Raw genomic sequence first — 16,662 nt, forward strand, 5'->3', positions numbered from 1 at the left:
CTTGAAAATGTGGGTGCTGCATTTAATCTGTATATTTTTTAGCATACAGATGCTATGCAGATGGGATAGGAAATGCAGTTTGGCTGCCCCAAGCAAGGGAGGGGCTATACCTGTCACCAAGAACCTGTTTTGCAGCCCAGGGTTCAGCCCAGGTGAGGGACTGCAACCTTGAAGGGCTGTTGCCAGCTCAGTAGAGTCGAAAGGAACCCTTGAGGTCATCTAGTCCAACTCCCTACTCTTCCCTGCCAACTTGCTGCATCCTATTTCCCTCATTTCTGCCTAGCAAACTAAGCGTGCTTTAAAGAAGACTTAGCAGTGTTGTGTAGGGGTTAGCGTGTTGGACTGTGACAGGGGGAGAGCAGGTTTGATGGAGCCTGAGTGGCTAGTACCTTTCTGCCTCATCTCCCTCGCAGGGTTGTCGCACCTGGGCAGGATAAGTCTCCTGTCGTCCTTGACCATTTGGATAGCTCTGTGGTGTGTTTTGTCCTGGTTCGCCTTGCAGGCCTTATCCTCAAGTTGTATACAAAGAGGACAGAGGGAGTGACTTGCTCAAGGCCACGGGCTGTGTTCGGTGGCAGAGGCTAGAATCAAACCTTTGCCGTCCTGATTGGCAGCTCAGCCTCTTGGCTACGCTGCCCCGAGATAGAACATCACCAAGAGATAGCCAACATCCCCGAAATGGGGGCAGGCGTTGACCAGGGATTTAGCTCACCGCTTGCTCTTGGCCAGAGTTGCCCAGCTCAGGCTTGAAGATGTGGACGGTGCGGGTGGAGAGGCGGCCAACCTGCTTGCCGGGTGTCATCTCTCGGAGGGTCCCTTGTTCTTGCGCAAAACGGAGGACCGACCCGGAGCCAAATGGAGAGCAGATGTGGGTGACTTGTGCAGCCAGGAATGTGGGAGCGAGGCTCCGGGAGGAGTGGAGCTGTTGAAATGCCCCAGGGCTGGGCGGATGGATGCAGGAAATGAAGGGAGGTGACCCTCTGGGGCGTGAGGGCACCTCTGGGACACCTCTGGGACACAGGTGATAGAGGAGGGTTTCCAGGGGGGTGCACACGCTTGCTTTTCCTCTTTGCCTCCCTGGACTTCCTCCTTTCCTCTGTCGCCTTGATTTCCCAATGCTCGTGTTCAGCTTGTGGCCAGCTAAGACCCCTAAATCCCTTTCACCCGCACGGCTGCCAAGCCAGGTCTCCCCCTGCCACCCCCGGGATTAACCTTTGCCACCGCCTGCATGAGCGGGACAGAGAAAATTTTGAGGAACACAAGCAACTGGCCGTGGTGGTTGTGCTGTGTGTGAAATCCCTGTGATCAAGGGTTGAGCTCCAGCCCTGCCTCGTGCGAGCATTGGAAACGGTGCTCTTCTGCCCCCCCTGAGCGCTTGCACTCTCTCCCCACAGCACAGGGCTTGAGTCCAACTCAACGCGCTGCTCAAAAAGCACCGCAGAAATGTTTAAAATTAATTCAGCTGAGCCGGTTTTTTGGGTGCGCTTGTTTGGTTTTTAAACATCGTGGGCTTCCTTCCCTCTCTCTCTCTCTCTTCCCTGCTTCTCCCCCAGGAGTTCCTCTGCGACCCGAAGTTCAGCGATGAAGAGGACTTGGAGGAAAAGCTGGCTGTTTTTAAAGGTACTAGTCCTCATGGTTCAGCCGCCGAACAGCCTGGATCTTCCAGGTCTTCAGTCCAGCTCCTGAACCGCTATTTAAGCAGGCCTTCAGTGCCGTCTGCTCTTGCGCAACTCTGGTCGTTCACCAGGTCCAGCTCCCCAGCTGGAAGGCCATAAAAAATGTGCTTTGGCCGCCACGTTGGAGTGTGGGCGAGGGCCGTAACTGTTCGAGGCAGGCCACGGGGCTGTCCCTCTGATATCCTTTGGAGGCCGAAGTTACGGAGAAGCAGATGTGACGTGGCCCTAAAGTTTGTGGGGACTTGTGGCATCCGGAGATGCTCTGCTGTGTAGGGTTTAGCCTTGGGAGGGGGACTCAAACGACCCGGTTATATTTAATTTTTTTTCCCCCTCTTTGCTGTGCCCTTGTGGCTTCTGCCGTCATCTCCGCGTGGGATCCCATATGGAAATGTTTGGCCTAAATTGAAATAAGATCCTCCCGCCGTGGCCCCTGCCGTCTCAAAATTGTTTGCAGGGTTGCTTTGTGGCCTTCCCCCCCCCACTAACTGCATGCCCACCTCTCCATTTATAAACCTTTGAAGCTCCTTTTTTTAACACATTCTTTAAAACCAAACCACAAAAAAAAAAAAAAGAAACTTGCATGCACAGTGTTCCAAACATGTGCAGAGTGCCTTCTTCTTTAAGAAGGGAAGACGCCTTGACTTTCTGGGGGTGCTGGTTCACCGCTTAAGCTCCTCGCTGCGATGCAGTGAGATTCCAGCGCTCACCTCAATAGCCCCCTCCATTGCACGGTGACCTCTAAAGTTCTGCGAGGGCCCTGGCGGTAGAAGGGCAATTTGTGGGAACTTGTGCCGACAAAAAGCCCTCTGTGTGATGAGATCCTCTTCCCTGCCTCTGTCGTCTCCCTCATTTTAATTTCTAGATTATAATCCTTTGGGGGCTTTATAGACCCCTTTTTTCCCCCTCTGGGTAGAGCTTCAGGTACACTGATACTGCTATATAAATAAAACAGAGGCTAGAAGGATCTCCTCACTAAGCAACCTTGTGATCCTTTGCTGACATCCAAAAGCTTGTCCTGTCCCATAAACCTGTCCTGCTTGTCCCATAAACACATAAGAACATAAGAGCAGCCCCACTGGATCAGGCCATAGGCCCATCTAGTCCAGCTTCCTGTATCTCACAGCGGCCCACCAAACGCCCCAGGGAGCACACCAGATAACAAGAGACCTCATTCTGGTGCCCTCCCTTGCATCTGGCCTTCTGACATAGCCCATTTCTAAAACCAGGAGGTTGCGCATACACATCATGGCTTGTACCCCGTAATGGATTTTTCCTCCAGAAACTTCTCCAATCCCCTTTTAAAGGCGTCCAGGCCAGATGCCGTCACCACATCCTGTGGCAAGGAGTTCCACAGACCAACCACACTCTGAGTAAGGAAATATTTTCTTTTGTCTGTCCTAACCCGCCCAACACTCAATTTTAGTGGATGTCCCCTGGTTCTGGTGTTATGTGAGAGTGTAAAGAGCATCTCCCTATCCACTCTGTCCATCCCCTGCATAATTTTGTATGTCTCAATCATGTCCCCCCCTCAGGCGTCTCTTTTCTAGGCTGAAGAGGCCCAAATGCCGTAGCCTTTCCTGGTAAGAACAACACCATCAATTGCCTGAACATCTCAGACCTTCTGAGATGTCAGGTCATCTTGTATGACTTTTTTTTTGACCAAGTCATGGTCTTGGTCCGTCTTTCTCTGTTGTCAACCCAGGCTGGCAGCAGCAAAACAGGGTTTTAGGCAAGGGTCTTTCCTAGCCCCCCCCCCCCCCCCGGAAATGCTAGCAGGACCTGAATCTGGGAACTTCTGCATGACCTGAGCTTCAATCCCTCAGCAGCTGACCCCCTGCTTTGGCTCTTAATCAAATAACAACCAAAGCTGGACGAGATGACGACTGCTTGGTGGCTTTTCCCAGGAGCCAAGCCTCGAGCGGCCTGCCGTGTCTCCCTTTGTGCGATCAACAGAACAAAACCAGCCCTGGAACGCAAGGTTATTTATCTGCAGAATCGAGCTGTCTTCAAGCATGGCTGTGGGTCACCGTGCCGGAGCACCCTGTTGCGAGAACCTATGGCTTCCACCATTCCACAGCTCGGTGTGGCCGTCTGCGTTTTCCCAAATCCTTTTCAGGCCTGGTCCCCTCTCGCCGCAGCCAAACACCTCCTTGGGGCTTCCGGACAATCAGCCCTTTGTCCCATCCTCTTCCTCCGGCTGGGCACGAGAGAAGCAGGAACGCCTTGGCAGAATTGCCGTTTGTGTGCGAAGCGGCGTGCCGTGTGGACGTACTAAGGCAGGGGCTTCCCCCATTCAACGGGGATGAAAAGAAGGGTCGGACCCCATAGATACCAGTCTGTGCTGGGACGGAGGGTGGGAAAGGACAAGAAAGTGCTTGTTTGGTCTGCTGCCTTTCAGACTGTACTTTCAAAGCAACTGTATACAGTAACACCGCATAGATCAACTGCAGAGCCGGGCTGTGTAACTAGCTGGGTTTGCGGCTTGAGAATTTGGAGGGCCATCCTGATCTCCAGCGAGGTTCCCAGATACCGAGTTTTGGAGGATCACCTTCGAGATCTCCCCCTTGCACATGAAATTTAGTGCGGTGAACCGGCCCGTCCATGAGGCCAGCTGAAACTGGGGAACAGGTTAGCAGAGAGCACCCACCTTCCATCTGCCCCCTCTTCTCCACCGCTGAATCCTCCTCTTCCTCAAACACCCCATATGGGAGAAGAAGGAGGAGGTCGAAGCAGAAGAGGAGGGGAGGAGAGAAGTGAGGTTGAAGAGGGGGATGAAGCAGGAGAAAACTGTGGAGGAGACAAGCATGGTCAACGCTCTACCCTGGTGTTTTTCAAATGGTGGGTCGGGACCCACCAGGTGGGTCGCAAGCCAATTTCAGTTGGGCCCCCGTTCATTTCAAAGGTGTATTTTATTTTTCATATGATGCTATGTGACTGCATTTGGGGAAATGTGACAGTATTTTTAACAGGCTACTACGGCCTTTTCAGCCACACTAGACGCTGTGCCAGAACCACCTTTCAGAGCGCGATACCAGAGTCTTTCGAGACTGAAGGTTGCCAATACAAAATACGCAGATGCTTTTTGACAATGGCAATGAATGGGGCTTACTCCCAGGTAAGCGTGGATAGGATTGCAGCCTTTTAGGATGCTGGGGGAATGCTTTAAAAAACAGGTCAGCAACTGCATTGCCGTGGGTTAGCAGGGTTCTTCTTTATTTGAAGCAAATTTTTGAACTTAAACTTTTAATTTACTTACTTGACTTGATTTTGTCTGATGGGGGATGCTCTTGGAAACCCACCGCCCCGGCCCATCGGCTAGGAAGGGACCTGATCCTGCCAGAGCTCGGCCCATCTAATGAGCTGAATACTCCAAGGGGCGTCTCTCCGAAAGAGGCTTAAGTCACTAATTGGAGCCTTAGAACTGGCGTTGGGCCTAATTGAGGCTTTATGTCACTGGCAAACGCTGGCAAGGGATAGGGGTGGGTGGGTTTACCTTCTGAATTTGCCTGGCAGTGTCTTTTGTGTGACGCCCCCCCCCCACCTTTGGGAGATGCCCATCTGAGGGCCGGATGTCAAGCTGAGGTTTCAACTCCTGGCAACAAGAACTGCCACATATTGTCTCCAGAACAAAGACTCTGCTTGCCCTCTGGAGGGGTTTCTCATGCGCTTACCTTGTGCATTATAGCGGTCTTCCGGCGCATGGCTCTAAGGAAGGAGGCTGAATGAGGGCCAGCGTGAACCATTGTCAGATGTGTGAAAGTTGACCGCCCTGTGCAAGATGGAAGCTCTGCTGGTGCTCACCATTGACCCGTGTCTTGTCTTTTCCAGAAAAATACATGGAGTTTGACCTCAACCACCAAGGAGAAATTGGTAAGTGGCTTGTGGTGCAAGATCCTGGTGCCTAATTGGTGCCTCTCTGGGATGAATTAGAATTAGAATTTGTCCTTGGATGGGGTGAAATAGTGAGACCCTTTCCAAAACTAGACTCCCAGACTCAGGGTTGGCTTTAGGATCTCCAGGGTTGAGTCCTTGTGCAGGATCCTATGTTCACAGTCACCCCTTAGGCGCAGGGTCCAATTGGCCCAATAGAATCAAAGCCAGTCCTGCCCAAACTTGCTTCCAAATCTCTCCTCTTGGCCCTAGTCAAGATGGCGGGTGTTCAGGTGGGAGAGCTCTTAATAATCATGTTGATTTCAAAGTTTCGCCCAAAGACCACTCCTGGGTCGCTCCAGACCCACAACTCACTCCATTGACCTTCGCAGCTCCCAGAATGCCTTGCAGAAACAAACCGGAAGTTGCGGAAGCAAATTGGAAGTCACGTCTGTTTGCTTCTCCAAGGCATTCTGGGGCCAACGGAGTATGTTGGGGGGCCGGCGTGACCCAGAAGCAGCAGCTTGGTGGCTCTCAGGTGGACCAAATGGGTTGTGGGGTGGTACAAAGTTTGGGAACCCCTGGGCTAGAGGCAGAGGTGTTTGTCGGGAATACGCACAGGAGAGAGGGCACCGTCTTCCCCCTCCTGCGAGCCAATCTTGGCACCTCTTATACTTGGCTGACGCCCCCTTGGCCACCCTCCTTCCAGATCTGATGTCCGTGAAAAGGATGATGGAGAAACTGGGAGCCCCCAAGACCCACCTAGAGCTGAAGAGGATGATTTCGGAAGTGACCGGCGGGGTCGCGGACACCATCTCTTACCCGGATTTTGTCAACGTGATGCTCGGCAAGCGGTCCGCCGTCCTCAAATTGTGAGTGCCCCCCAGGGGGGAAGGGAGGCGTGGCTTGTTGGGGAATCGGCCCTTCCGGAAGCTTCTGGCAGTGTCGCCAGGCTGGATTGCACCCCAAACGAGCTGGGGAAACAGGGTCATCGGAGGCTAACATAAGAACAGCCCCACTGGATCAGGCCCTAGGCCCATCTAGTCCAGCTTCCTGTATCTCACAGCGGCCCACCAAATGCCCAGGGAGCACACCAGATAACAAGAGACCTCATCCTGGTGCCCTCCCTTGCATCTGGCATTCTGACATAACCCATTTCTAAAATCAGGAGGTTGCGCATACACATCATGGCTTGTACCCTGCAACTCTCTGACAGCAACTGGCCCTAGCTTGTGTGGGCCTCTTGCCCTGCCTTTGGGCTTCCTGAGGATCATAGGATCATAGGATCCTAAGGCTCATAGGATCATAGGATGGAACATAAGAGGTTATATAAGCATCAAACTGGATCAGACCATTGGCCCATCTAGCATTAGCTCAGGTCTTTATTTTCCCAGACTTACCTGAAATTGTTGCCAGGAGCTATACCCAGAGATCATTTGCTTGCAAATGTCCCGTCCCGTCCCCCCCATTCACCCATATCTTTGGCCCCGTCCATCAGGGAATTCTCTTGTGTTCTTACATTACGCTCCTTCCCCCAGTTGCCTCCTGTGTCTTTTCTACTGGCGAAAAGAGGCCAAGCTCCCCACCCCCAGGATGAATAGCTCTGAGCAGACACAGGTCTCTGTTCGTAGCGGAGGCACAAACAAACCCGCCATTGTCCCTGGAGCCCCCAGTTCGGTTTCCGCTCTGAATGCCGACTCCCCGGCCGCAGACAATAGACGCTGGACTCAAAGGTAGTCTGTGAGCGCGGGAAGCAAAACGGGCTTCTATTACAGAGGCTTTTTGGAATGGCTTTCTTCCGAGAAGTCTCAGCGGCTTCTGTTCAGCAGTGTCAAGGCAGCTGATGTCAGGCAAAGGCGTCCACGATCCAGGATACTGGCAAGGAAGCCCCAAGAAGGGCCATCAACTCTTTCTGAGGTGGACGAAGCTACATTCTTATATTTGCTTAGACACCTTCATCGATGCCCACGGTTGCTTTTACGTCGAAAGAAAAAGTCAGGCCTCTGTCCCCGAAGTCAAACGGATCAAAGGACGGAAATTGTGGAGTTGTGGGGAGAAGGGCACATGGGATGGGAGAAGGCCTTGGGGATGGGAGATGTGGGGAGAAGGTCTTGTGATGCGCTGAAGTTTGAGTGCTTTCTTAAGTTGGGGGTTTGGGGACTAAAGAGATTGGGGGTTTGGGGGGGTCTGTAGCTCAGTGGTAAGAGCCAGGGTTCTGTCCTTGGCAGACTTTCCAGGTAGGGTGCTAAAAAGACACCCATCTGGAATCCTAGATGAATGGTGCCCATCCAAGGAGGTAACACTGAGACAAAAGGCACCAGGATGGAGGTTTGGGCACCAGGATGCAGGTCTCTTGCTGTCTTGTGAGCTCCCTGGGGGCATTTGGTGGGCCACTGTGAGATGCAGGAAGCTGGACTAGATGGGCCTATGGCCTGATCCAGTGGGGCTGCTCTTATGTTCTTATGCTCCCTGGGACATTTGGTGGGCCGCTGTGAGATACAGGAAGCTGGACTAGATGGGCCTTTGGCCTGATCCTGCAGGGCTGTTCTTATGTTCTTAGTACTCAGTATGGCAGCTTCCTAATAAGAACATACAAAATTATGCAGGGGATTGACAGAGTGGATAGGGAGATGCTCTTTACACTCTCACGTAACACCAGAACCTGGGGACATCCACTAAAATTGAGTATTGGGAGAGTTAGAACAGACAAAAGAAAATATTTCTTTACTCTGCGTGTGGTTAGTCTGTGGAACTCCTTGCCACAGGATGTGGTGATGGCATCTAGCCTGGACGCCTTTAAAAGGGCATTGGACAAGTTTCTGGAGGAAAAATCCATTACGGGGTACAAGCCATGATGTGTATGCGCAGCCTCCTGATTTTAGAAATGGGTTATGTCAGAATGCCAGATGCAAGGGAGGGCACCAGGATGAGGTCTTTTGTTATCTGGTGTGCTCCCTGGGGCATTTGGTGGGCCGCTGTGAGATCCAGGAAGCTGGGCTAGATGGGCCTATGGCCTGATCCAGTGGGGCTGCTCTTATGTTCTTATGCTCCCTGGGGCATTTGGTGGGCCGCTGTGAGATACAGGAAGCTGGACTAGATGGGCCTTTGGCCTGATCCAGTGGGGCTGTTCTTATGTTAACATCAGAAGAGCCCCACTGGATCAGACCAGAGGGCCATCTAGTCCAGCTTCCTACATCTCTATCCATCCTCTGCATATATCACAATCATTTCACTCAATCGTGCCTTTTTTTTCCTAGACGGAAGATGATTATCAATATTAATGAAGATGCTTTTTTGCGGGGGGGGAATAAACATGAGAAGTTATTCTCCTGTTGTTTGTCTTTCAGGGTCATGATGTTTGAAGGGAAAGCCCATGCGAACACGCCAAAGCCTGTGGGCCCCCCTCCGGAGCGAGATATCTCTAGCCTGCCGTGAAAAGAGGTCCCGGAAGCCAAAGCTGTCTTTTTTCCCCGTCACTCTCCTGGGCCCGTATCCAGGCTTCCTGCTCCGACCGCGGACCGCCTTAGAAAGCGTTAACCTGCCTTAGACAACAAAGGAATTATAAGGGAAGTCCTAGGGGCTTTTCCTAGCACAAGTCCCTAGGTAGCCATTCCACATCTGCTTGTTTGTTTTAATGGTGTCTGAAGAGCCAGTTCTGTTTCTTAAAGGGAGGGGTCAGTGCCGACCCCCAGCCCACCCCACCCACCGAAAATGTGAAGCCAGACTCCCATGGGGTACTTATCCGGGGAGAAATGCCAGGGGTGGCTTTCGGAAGGACTTCCTACTTCAACGACCAAACCGACCACACGGAGACCGAATCTTCAGCCAAGCGGGTGCGAGCTGAAACGAAGGCCCCGCCATTTTGAATGCCAATAGGCCGTGCCCACCAGTGCCAAGCGCCCGTCCTGAGACACAGTGCCTTCCTGCAGCTCTACCCTAGGCGATTGTCTGTGATGTCAGTGGATCTCCTTGCCCCTTGCGCCAGCCAGCCAGATTCTCTCACGCCCCAGAGATTCTCCATCCCTTCACTTGTATGTTTTCACGTGTATGACTTATCGGTCCTCTTGGATGATGTTATTTATTTGCTAGATCTGGTCCCTCGTCCCTCGTTGGCCTTGCGGGCTCTCATCAGTTTGGACTTCTCAGCTCCCAGTTTAACCCAGTGATCCTCTGTGTTCTTAGCTTCCATTGATTTGGGAGGGGGGGCAGGGGAGGGGAAGGTGGTGGTTCTGCAATACTCCAAAGGGGATTTATGCCCCTTGGAAGAGCACAACTCCAGTTGAGAGATGGCACAAGTCACAGTGTGCCACATGGGGATTTATGGAGGCAACTGTTACCCTGCACATGCCCGATCTCGGAAGCTAAGCAGGGTCAGGCCTGGTTAGTACTTGGATGGGAGACCGCCTGGGGACACCGGGTGCTGTAGGCTTATACCATGATCTGGGAAGCTAAGCAGGGTCAGGCCTGGTTAGTACTTGGATGGGAGACCACCTGGAATACCGGGTGCTGTAGGCTTAGACCATGATCTCAGAAGCTAAGCAGGGCCAGGCCTGGTTAGTACTCGGATGGGAGACCGCCTGGGAATACAGGGTGCTGTAGGCTTAGACCATGATCTCAGAAGCTAAGCAGGGTCAGGCCTGGTTAATACTTGGATGGGAGACCGCCTGGGAATACCGGGTGCTGTAGGCTTATACCATGATCTCAGAAGCTAAGCAGGGTCAGGCCTGGTTAGTACTTGGATGGGAGACCGCCTGGGAATACAGGGTGCTGTAGGCTTAGACCATGATCTCGGAAGCTAAGCAGGGTCAGGCCTGGTTAGTACTTGGATGGGAGACCGCCTGGGAATACCGGGTGCTGTAGGCTTATACCATGATCTCGGAAGCTAAGCAGGGTCAGGCCTGGTTAATACTTGGATGGGAGACCGTCTGGGAATACCGGGTGCTGTAGGCTTATACCATAGTCTTTCGAGACTGAACATTGCCAACCACCCTGAAAAGGACTTTTCCCAGCCAACCAACCAACTCCACCATGTTCATTCATAGCTGCTGGTTTATTGGGGCTGTCCTTATTTGCTCCTGGAGGTTCTTCCCCTGTGTACTGCCTTGGATGTAGGGCAGCTTTGCTCCCAAGACGCGATCTCGGATTCTACACCCCACCTGATGTTTTAAAAATGACCCAAATGAGTGGATTTCTTTTGCTCCGTGCATTCACATCCCTGGAGCCTTGATGGTGCAAGCAAATATCTCCAGGGCATACTTAATTTATTTTTGCTTGACTTCCAGGGAGAACATGTGCCTGAAGGTGTCTTGCAGGCCAACAAGGTCCAACTTTTCCCTATATTTCAAGCTGCTCCAGCCTTAAGGACCCATTTTTTAGTGGGAGGGATTCTGGGACCAATCTGGAAATTGAAATATATTTTTCTGTGCTTATGGTGTGTTTATGACATTTGAAAGCTAATTGCTCCCCCCCAATGGCTCTTTGTGTCTCCAGTTCCTTTTCCTGTTCCCCACACATTCATCATCCTTTATAAGTCCCTGGTTTGAAATCCGCTCACTTTATTTCACGTTGTTCTTTGTACAAAGGAATCCTCAGAAGCGTCCTTGAGAGGCCGTGTGGCGGATGAGGTCGGCACAGCTCTCTGTACGGAACGGAAATAAAGCTTGTGGAAGGAGGACATTAGCCCAAGGCTGAGTGTTTATTGGGGGGGGGGGAATTGGCAGAGATCCCTGAAGCTTGGCTTCCTCTTCGGACTGCCCGCCCACATGCCAGAGATTGGCATGGCAGACACTGGTTCACAGTAGTGGGGTTTAAAAAAAAAAATATACATCCCACTTCTTTATCAGAAGCCGTAGAAAATAAAAATCAGGAGAGGGAAGATGAAACAAGGCAGCTGTACAGGGGTAGCTGCTACTGCTATGCCCTGCAGAGATATATCTAGAACCCTGGGCAGTGACACACTTCTGGGTTCTCCCAGAGGATACGGCACTGGTGGGTTCATGCTCTCATTCCTTCTCCTATGGAGGCTAAACCTGGGAAGAGACTGCCTTATGCCATGGTTCTCCCAGAGGATGGCTGCTACAGGTTTGCACCCATCTCCTGTGAAGGCTTCCCCTTGAAGGGGTGCCACTTGAAGGGGGCATCACTGATGAGGAGGAACGGGGAACAAGAAGCTGCCGGAGGACCACCCCTTCCTCCCGGAGAACAGTAAGCGATACAGGGCAGTCATGATGCCCCCTTAGGCTCTGCCCTCGTTGACACCTCTGATGCCCCCCCCACTTCTTCCATTTTCAGCTCACCCTCTTCCACTTGCACCCCCTTCCCCAGAAATCCAGCCAATTTCTATGCACGGATGTCACGACAAGCACCTACTGGGGGCTCTCCATGGAGTGTATGTCACGCCTTGGGGGGGGTCTATCCATGGAGTGTGAGACAAGCCTGGGGGGGGGCTCTCCATGGAGTGTATGTCAAGCCTTGGGGGGGGTCTATCCATGGAGTGTGAGACAAGCCTGGGGGGGCTCTCCATGGAGTGTATGTCAAGCCTTAGGGGGGTCTATCCATGGAGTGTGAGACAAGCCTGGGGGGGGCTCTCCATGGAGTGTATGTCAAGCCTTAGGGGGGTCTATCCATGGAGTGTGAGACAAGCCTGGGGGGGGCTCTCCATGGAGTGTATGTCAAGCCTTAGGGGGGTCTATCCATGGAGTGTGAGACAAGCCTGGGGGGGGCTCTCCATGGAGTGTATGTCAAGCCTTAGGGGGGTCTATCCATGGAGTGTGAGACAAGCCTGGGGGGGCTCTCCATGGAGTGTATGTCAAGCCTTGGGGGGGGTCTATTCATGTAGTGTAAGTATAGCCTTTAAGGGGATTCTAGCCCTTAGGAGCGTCTATCCATTTAGTGTGAGTCTAGCCTTTGGGAGTCTATCCATGTATGTGAGTCTAACCCTTAGAAGTCCATCCATGATGTGTGAGTCTATCCTTAAGGAGTCTACGCATAGAATGTGAGTCTAGCCTGTAGTAGTCTATGTATGGGAGGCTTGAGCATAGAGATGTCGTCCTAGAGCGTCCCCAAAACCCCGGAAGGCCCGCGGAGGGAATAAAAGGGGCGGGGCGAACTCCGCTTGGGCGCTGAAGCGTCTTGACCATAGACGAGGCGACAGAGGGTGCGCCTAGGGCGCCGCAGGAGGTGGCGGGGAAAGCCGCTTCCTTCCGGTGTCCGGCTCCTGCTGCGTGCGGGGGAGGCGTGCAGAGCCCCGTCCAGTGGCGGGGCGTTCCGGGGGCCGCCATGGGGGACGACATGGACGTGATGCCCGAGAGGGAGATGAAGGTGAGGAGGAGGAGGCAGGCAGGTGGAGGTGGAGGAGGTAGGCTGGCTGGCTGGCTGGCTGGCTGGCTGGCTCAGGGCCCTGGGGGTGGTCCTGGGCTGGCCCCTGGGGGGCAGCTGGGAGAGGAAGTTCTGTTCTTCTGCCTCTCTGGGGCTGGGTTCTCTACTCACACTCATGTACGCTCACACGCGTGTACACTCACTCTCAAGCATGTACACTCACACATGTAGTTCACACTCACAAGCACGTGTACTCGCACGCACGTTCACACTCACACTCACAAGCATGTGCAGTCACACGCAGGCACGTTCGCACTTACACTCTCTCGCACAGGCACACACAAATTCTCGCACACACTCGCATGAACTCTCTCTAGCACGCACACACACACTTTCTCTCTCTCTCGCTCACAAACACACACCCGCAAACTCTTTCTCACTCACATACAGACACACACAAATTCTCTTTCTCACACGCACACCCCCCTTCCCCTGCCCTTGGCTCTCCCAGCCTCACCACCCTGACCTGCCAAAGGTCTCCTTCCTCCCCCTGCTTCCTCCTCCTCTGGGAGCTGCCCCTGTGCTGGCTGCACAGTCCTTGCCCTTTCCCCCGAGCCCCAGGCTTCGGTCCCATTTGCTGCTGTCTCCGAGCTTCAGCAGTGGAAGCTCCTCCAGGGGGCCAGTTAAAATACAAGTTCTTTCCTGTCTCCTCCTCTTGGCTTCAGTGCAGTTTTCAGCCCATCTCATAGATCCAGAGAGCCTTGAGAAGGACCAGTCCTAAAGACAGTCCCACCTTCCAGTTGACTGCCTATAGAGGCTATATAGGAAGCATGTAATAGAACCTCTGGTGTTGATCTGTGTTTAGAAGAGCACCTATGGAAGGAGGTGGGTCTGAAGGTGGTTGCCCATCTGGGCTAGAGTTTCCCCTGTGAAAGGAGACAGTGGGGCTCAGTAGAAGGGATGTCTGCAAGGCCTTTGGACATCTTCGGCATGGAAGAGAACGCTGACCTTGAATGTCTCTCATAGGATTTTCAGTTCAGAGCCCTGAAGAAAGTCCGGATCTTCGAAGCCCCCGAGGAGCTCCCCAGAGAGCGCTCCAGCCTCCTTGCCGTATCCAACAAGTACGGCCTGATCTTTGCGGGTGGCTCCACCGGTCTGCAGGTCTTTCAGACGAAGAACCTCCTGATGCAGATTCAAGCCGGGGACTCCCCCAACAAAATAGGTAAGCTTGTGTTTTCTCCCCTGCCCCCAATACTTCTCCACTTCTGTGTGTGTTTTTTATCCTTAAGGAGAAGGTCACTCTTGTGGGTTGAGACTGGTAGTTAACTTACTATGTTGGGACAAGCCACCATAACAGTTTTGATCTCCTTTTCTGACCATAGTTGGTGAGCACACCTGAGTTCTGTGTTTGTAGTGTGGAAATGCGGTTTTCTTTAAGGTGGCAGTGAAAAGCTTTCACTCTTCTTCCTCCCTTGTGAGTCCAGGTCTCCCTTAGGTGCTAAACCGTGTCATTCTAAGTCTTGCTTTAATGCTGTATTTGACAGCCCAATCCTATCCACACTTCCCTGGGAGTAAACCCCATTGAAACTAATGGGACTAACTTCTGAGTAGACATGCATAGGATTGGGCTGCGAGTCAGGCTGCTGTCCTCACAGTCCTCTGACCTTTTACCGTTGAGGACCTCCGTTGCACATGGATCTCATCACCTGCTAGGCGTTCCGTAAACATACACTGTCATTGTCGCACGTATATACTGGGCCCTAGGTCTCCAGAATCCATCCATGGTTGCTAAAGATGCAAGTGGAAGCCACACCCTGGGGGTGTTCTGAGGGGGAGCCCTCAAAACTCCTGGCTGTGACTGGAAGTCAGTGACGTGAACCAGAAGTGGCTTCTGATTACCGAAAGGAGGCCCATGGATTGGTCATGGCCATAACATGAGTAATTCTGATGCTGCAAGCCTGCCTGTGGACTCTAGCACCCATGGATTTCAGTATCTGCTGGGAGCCCTGGAAGGGACACTGAGGGCCCACTGTCTATGGGGAACAGGGTATCATCTTTTGATCAGTGCCACTTCCTAACAAGCTCTCTGTGTTTCCTGCAATGCTTTTCTGGGTTTGTTTGCTTTTCAGTGGAGAATGTCCAGAGCCTCTTCGTCCCCACCAAGTTCCGTGTGCACCACCTGGCGCTTAGCTGCGATAACCTCACGCTCTCGGTCTGCATGGCCTCCGGCGAAGTCGGCTCCTTCATTGGCTTTTTTGACGTCCGGACCTTTGTGAATCAGGTGAGCCCTGCGCATTTAAACCGAGTTGGGGGGGCCTGTTCCTCGACAGGCATCGCCGTTTCTTTCTGAAAGTTCCTCCTTCCAAAGCACAGTAGCTTCCCCTCCCTGGCGGCCAACCATCTTGAGTGTAGCCGTAGAGCAAACTGAGGCTTTAAAGCAGACACGCCGTGTTGCATCCTTCAAATTTTTCATGCAGTCCTAAGTAGTTAGGATCATAAGAAGGTCTCTGCTGGATCAGGTCAAAGGAGGCCCATCTAGTCCAGCTTCCTGTATCTCACAGTGGCCCACCAGATGCAACAGAATGCACCCAAAACAACAACATATGTATCCTGTTGCCACTCCTTGCACCTCAGGGATAGTCTACTAAAACCAGAAGGTTGGGTATACCCATCATGGCTTTTAAACCGTGATGGACTTCCATGCATTTGTCAACTCCCCTTTTAAAGGCATCTAGGCCAGGTGCCATCACCACAGCCTGTGGCATCCCCTAAATAGTTATATTGGGGAGATACAGCCTCTCGTGAGACTTTAGAAACTGGTGGCCTCTGATGGTAGACTGGGGGTCTTCAGCATGTCAAGAGCTGGAGCCCTCACCTACCCCTCTCTCTTGCTGTGGAGCCCACACGCACCCCTCTCTCCTTGTAGTGGCTCCCATGTTGCAGGGTGGGGGTGAAGTGTTCCCACTTGATGGGGGGGGCAAATCAGCATGAGCTGTCACTCTGTTCTGCCCATTTTTCTTTCTGGGCCATGGGAAGGAGAGGTGGGGCATCTAGTGGCGTGGCAGCAGTGTGTGTTCGGTCCTGAAAGGTGGAGGGAAGGGAAAAAGGCAGGTGAGACTAGGCAGAGTGCAGGGAGTGTTGTAGCACTGGGGGGGGCTGTTGATATTTGGGGGACTTGGCCCAAACTGAAACAGAGGTTGATGGGAACGTCAATTTTTTTTTTCCCCTCTTCTGCCAGGCCAAACAGCAGAAGCGACCGTTTGGTTACCAGAAGCTGTCGGCAGCTTTGGTCAGCGACCTGAAGTGGAACCCGGCCAACGCCTCCATGCTGGCCGTGTGCCTGTCGGACGGCAGCGTGTCCGTCCTGCAGGTCACGGATTCCGTGAAAGTGTACGCCACTCTCCCCGCGTCGGTGGCTGTGACGTCAGGTTGGTGCCTTGTTAAAGTGGGAAGCCCGCTTATGGAGGTACGGTGGGCCCTCGGTATCCGCCGGGGATTGGTTCCACTACCTCCCCACTCACGTATACCGAAATCTGTGAATAAGGAGGACGCGCTGTACTCTAAATAAGCACAGATATTATAGCTGCCTATTTGCAGGTGTGAGGATGAGTTAAACTTGATTTTTTAAAAAAATAGACCTTTGAACTTTCCATTTAAATGCAATTGTGTTAAAGTGTCTGCTAATGACACCCCCCCCCTTTTAACTGACCTGGCTTAAAATGAAATCTGGATGGTGCAAACTGGACTTCTGACCCTCTTACCGTGTGTGTGTTGAATAAGATTCCTAAGCATTGCCAAA

General features: G+C 52.6%; 2 protein-coding genes across 6 annotated transcripts in view; both read left to right on the forward strand.

Annotated features, from left to right (window-relative positions):
• Nucleotides 1-11,213, forward strand: part of AIF1L (allograft inflammatory factor 1 like) — a 16,734-nt gene extending 5,521 nt beyond the window's left edge. For 2 of the 5 annotated variants that reach the window (XM_066610741.1, XM_066610743.1), the window contains 4 exons: nt 1,554-1,620; nt 5,505-5,546; nt 6,256-6,418; nt 8,894-9,543. In XM_066610741.1, coding sequence (XP_066466838.1) covers nt 1,554-1,620; nt 5,505-5,546; nt 6,256-6,418; nt 8,894-8,981 — 360 coding nt within the window. In that variant the 3' untranslated portion in view covers nt 8,982-9,543. Of the gene's footprint in view, nt 1-1,553; nt 1,621-5,504; nt 5,547-6,255; nt 6,419-8,893; nt 9,544-11,128 lie in introns of those variants that run through there. The other 3 variants (XM_066610744.1, XM_066610745.1, XM_066610742.1) reach the window with 2 other exon arrangements.
• A 1,581-nt stretch (nt 11,214-12,794) lies between these two features.
• Nucleotides 12,795-16,662, forward strand: part of NUP214 (nucleoporin 214) — a 56,094-nt gene continuing 52,226 nt past the window's right edge. The window contains exons 1-4 of the mRNA XM_066610752.1: nt 12,795-12,866; nt 13,890-14,085; nt 14,993-15,144; nt 16,102-16,291. Coding sequence (XP_066466849.1) covers nt 12,825-12,866; nt 13,890-14,085; nt 14,993-15,144; nt 16,102-16,291 — 580 coding nt within the window. The 5' untranslated portion in view covers nt 12,795-12,824. The remainder of the gene's footprint in view (nt 12,867-13,889; nt 14,086-14,992; nt 15,145-16,101; nt 16,292-16,662) is intronic.

This window comes from Tiliqua scincoides, chromosome 16, assembly GCF_035046505.1.
Source record: "Tiliqua scincoides isolate rTilSci1 chromosome 16, rTilSci1.hap2, whole genome shotgun sequence".
NCBI classification, from domain to species: Eukaryota; Metazoa; Chordata; class Lepidosauria; order Squamata; family Scincidae; genus Tiliqua; species Tiliqua scincoides.